Source organism: Eimeria mitis, genomic scaffold, assembly GCF_000499745.2.
Source record: "Eimeria mitis Houghton genomic scaffold, Emh_scaff721, whole genome shotgun sequence".
NCBI lineage: Eukaryota > Apicomplexa > Conoidasida > Eucoccidiorida > Eimeriidae > Eimeria > Eimeria mitis.
The window spans coordinates 10,054-11,539 of record NW_013575262.1 but is presented as its reverse complement, the minus strand read 5'-3'; the positions used below and the strand labels follow the sequence as shown (position 1 = coordinate 11,539).

General features: G+C 50.1%; 1 protein-coding gene across 1 annotated transcript in view; it reads right to left on the bottom strand.

Moving 5' to 3' along the window:
- EMH_0020690 (uncharacterized protein) overlaps positions 1 to 1,486 on the bottom strand; it is a gene marked incomplete at both ends in the record, with an annotated part of 4,935 nt that overhangs the window by 1,835 nt on the left and 1,614 nt on the right. Inside the window, 2 exons of the mRNA XM_013501619.1 lie at positions 41 to 400; positions 851 to 932. Of these exons, the coding sequence (XP_013357073.1) occupies positions 41 to 400; positions 851 to 932 (442 nt within the window). The remainder of the gene's footprint in view (positions 1 to 40; positions 401 to 850; positions 933 to 1,486) is intronic.

Genomic DNA, 1,486 nt, shown 5'->3' with positions numbered 1-1,486 from the left:
GCAACACATTGGGCCCCTGCTGCAGCGGGGGCCCCTGTACCTTATTAGCCCCTGCTGCTGCTGCTGCTGCTGCATGTTTCTTCCTTTCCTGCTGCTGCTGCTGCTGCAGGAGCTGCTGCTGCAGGAGCTGCTGCTGCTGCTGCTGCTGCTGCTGCTGTGGGGGCCCCCTTCTCGCTGCAGACGGGGAGATGCTGGGGGTGCGATGGGGGCCCCCCACTGGGGCCCCATGGGGTTTGGGGGGCCCCTTGGGGGCCCCCACGGGGCCCCCCTTTAAGGTTTTTATTTTCTCTCCTTCTGCTTGTTCTGTACCCTGAGCAGCATCTGTCTCTCTCCTGCTGCTGCTGCTACCTGCTGCTGCGGGGGGCCCCTCGGGGGCCCCCAAGGGGCCTGATGACTCTTCCTGCAGCAGCGAAACCCTAAACCCTAAACCCTAAACCCTAAACCCTTTATATTGATTGAACCTCCCTATGTACACTCGAGAAGATAGGGGTTTTGGTGTAGGTAACGCCAAGGGTTTAGGGTTTAGGGTTTTGTAGAAATCTAGGGTTTAGGGTTTAGGGTTTAGGGTTTAGGGTTTAGGGTTGTAGAGACCCCTTGGAGACGATTGGTGGTGTTGCTCTTCTCTTGTGCAGCAGCAGAAGCAGCAGCAGCAGCAACAGCAGCAGCAGCAGCAGCAGCAACAGCAGCAGCAGCAGCAGCAGCAGCAACCAGAAAGAGCATGAGCAGCAGCAACAGCCGTTCTCTGTTTCACGTAGGCTGCCTTTATTCCTCAATTGATAGCCCCACCCCTAAACCCTAAACCCTAAACCCTAAACCCTAAACCCTAAACCCTAAGCCCTAAACCCTAAACCCTAATAAAATAAATTTGCTTGCCTTTGGGTCGAGGCTCTTCCGCTGTCCTTTTGGGGTGCTGCTTCTCTTCTTGCTGCTCCCTGCCGCAGACACAAACCCTAAACCCTAAACCCTAAACCCTAAACCCCAAACCCTAAACCCTAAATCCTCAACCCCTAAGCCCTATGCAGTAAACCTACACCTTTCTCCTTAGGGTTTAGGGTTTAGGGTTTAGGGCCCCTGCATGCTCCTCTAGGAGATTATCGCTGCTAAACCCTAAACCCTAAACCCTAAACCCTAAACCCTAAACCCTAAACCCTAAACCCTCGCTTACGTGGGGTCCCTTCTTCGCTTGTTTTTGTTTGTGTTGATATCTGCTGGGTAGAGAAAAAAAAATAAAAAATAAAAAATAAAAAAAAATAAAAAAAATAAAAAAAAAATAAAAAAAATAAAAAGGAGGCAGCAGTTTTGTGTCTTTGTTTCTGTCTCTGTTTCTGTCTCTTTATCTATCTATCTGTCTCTTCTTTTTCTTTTTTTTTTTGTTTTTTTTTGTCTCCTTTCTCTCTTTCTCTCTCTCTTCTGTCTCTGTGGGGCCCCAAAAAGGGTTTAGAGAGACCTACCTGCTGCTCTCCTGCTGCTGCAGCTAACACATCCT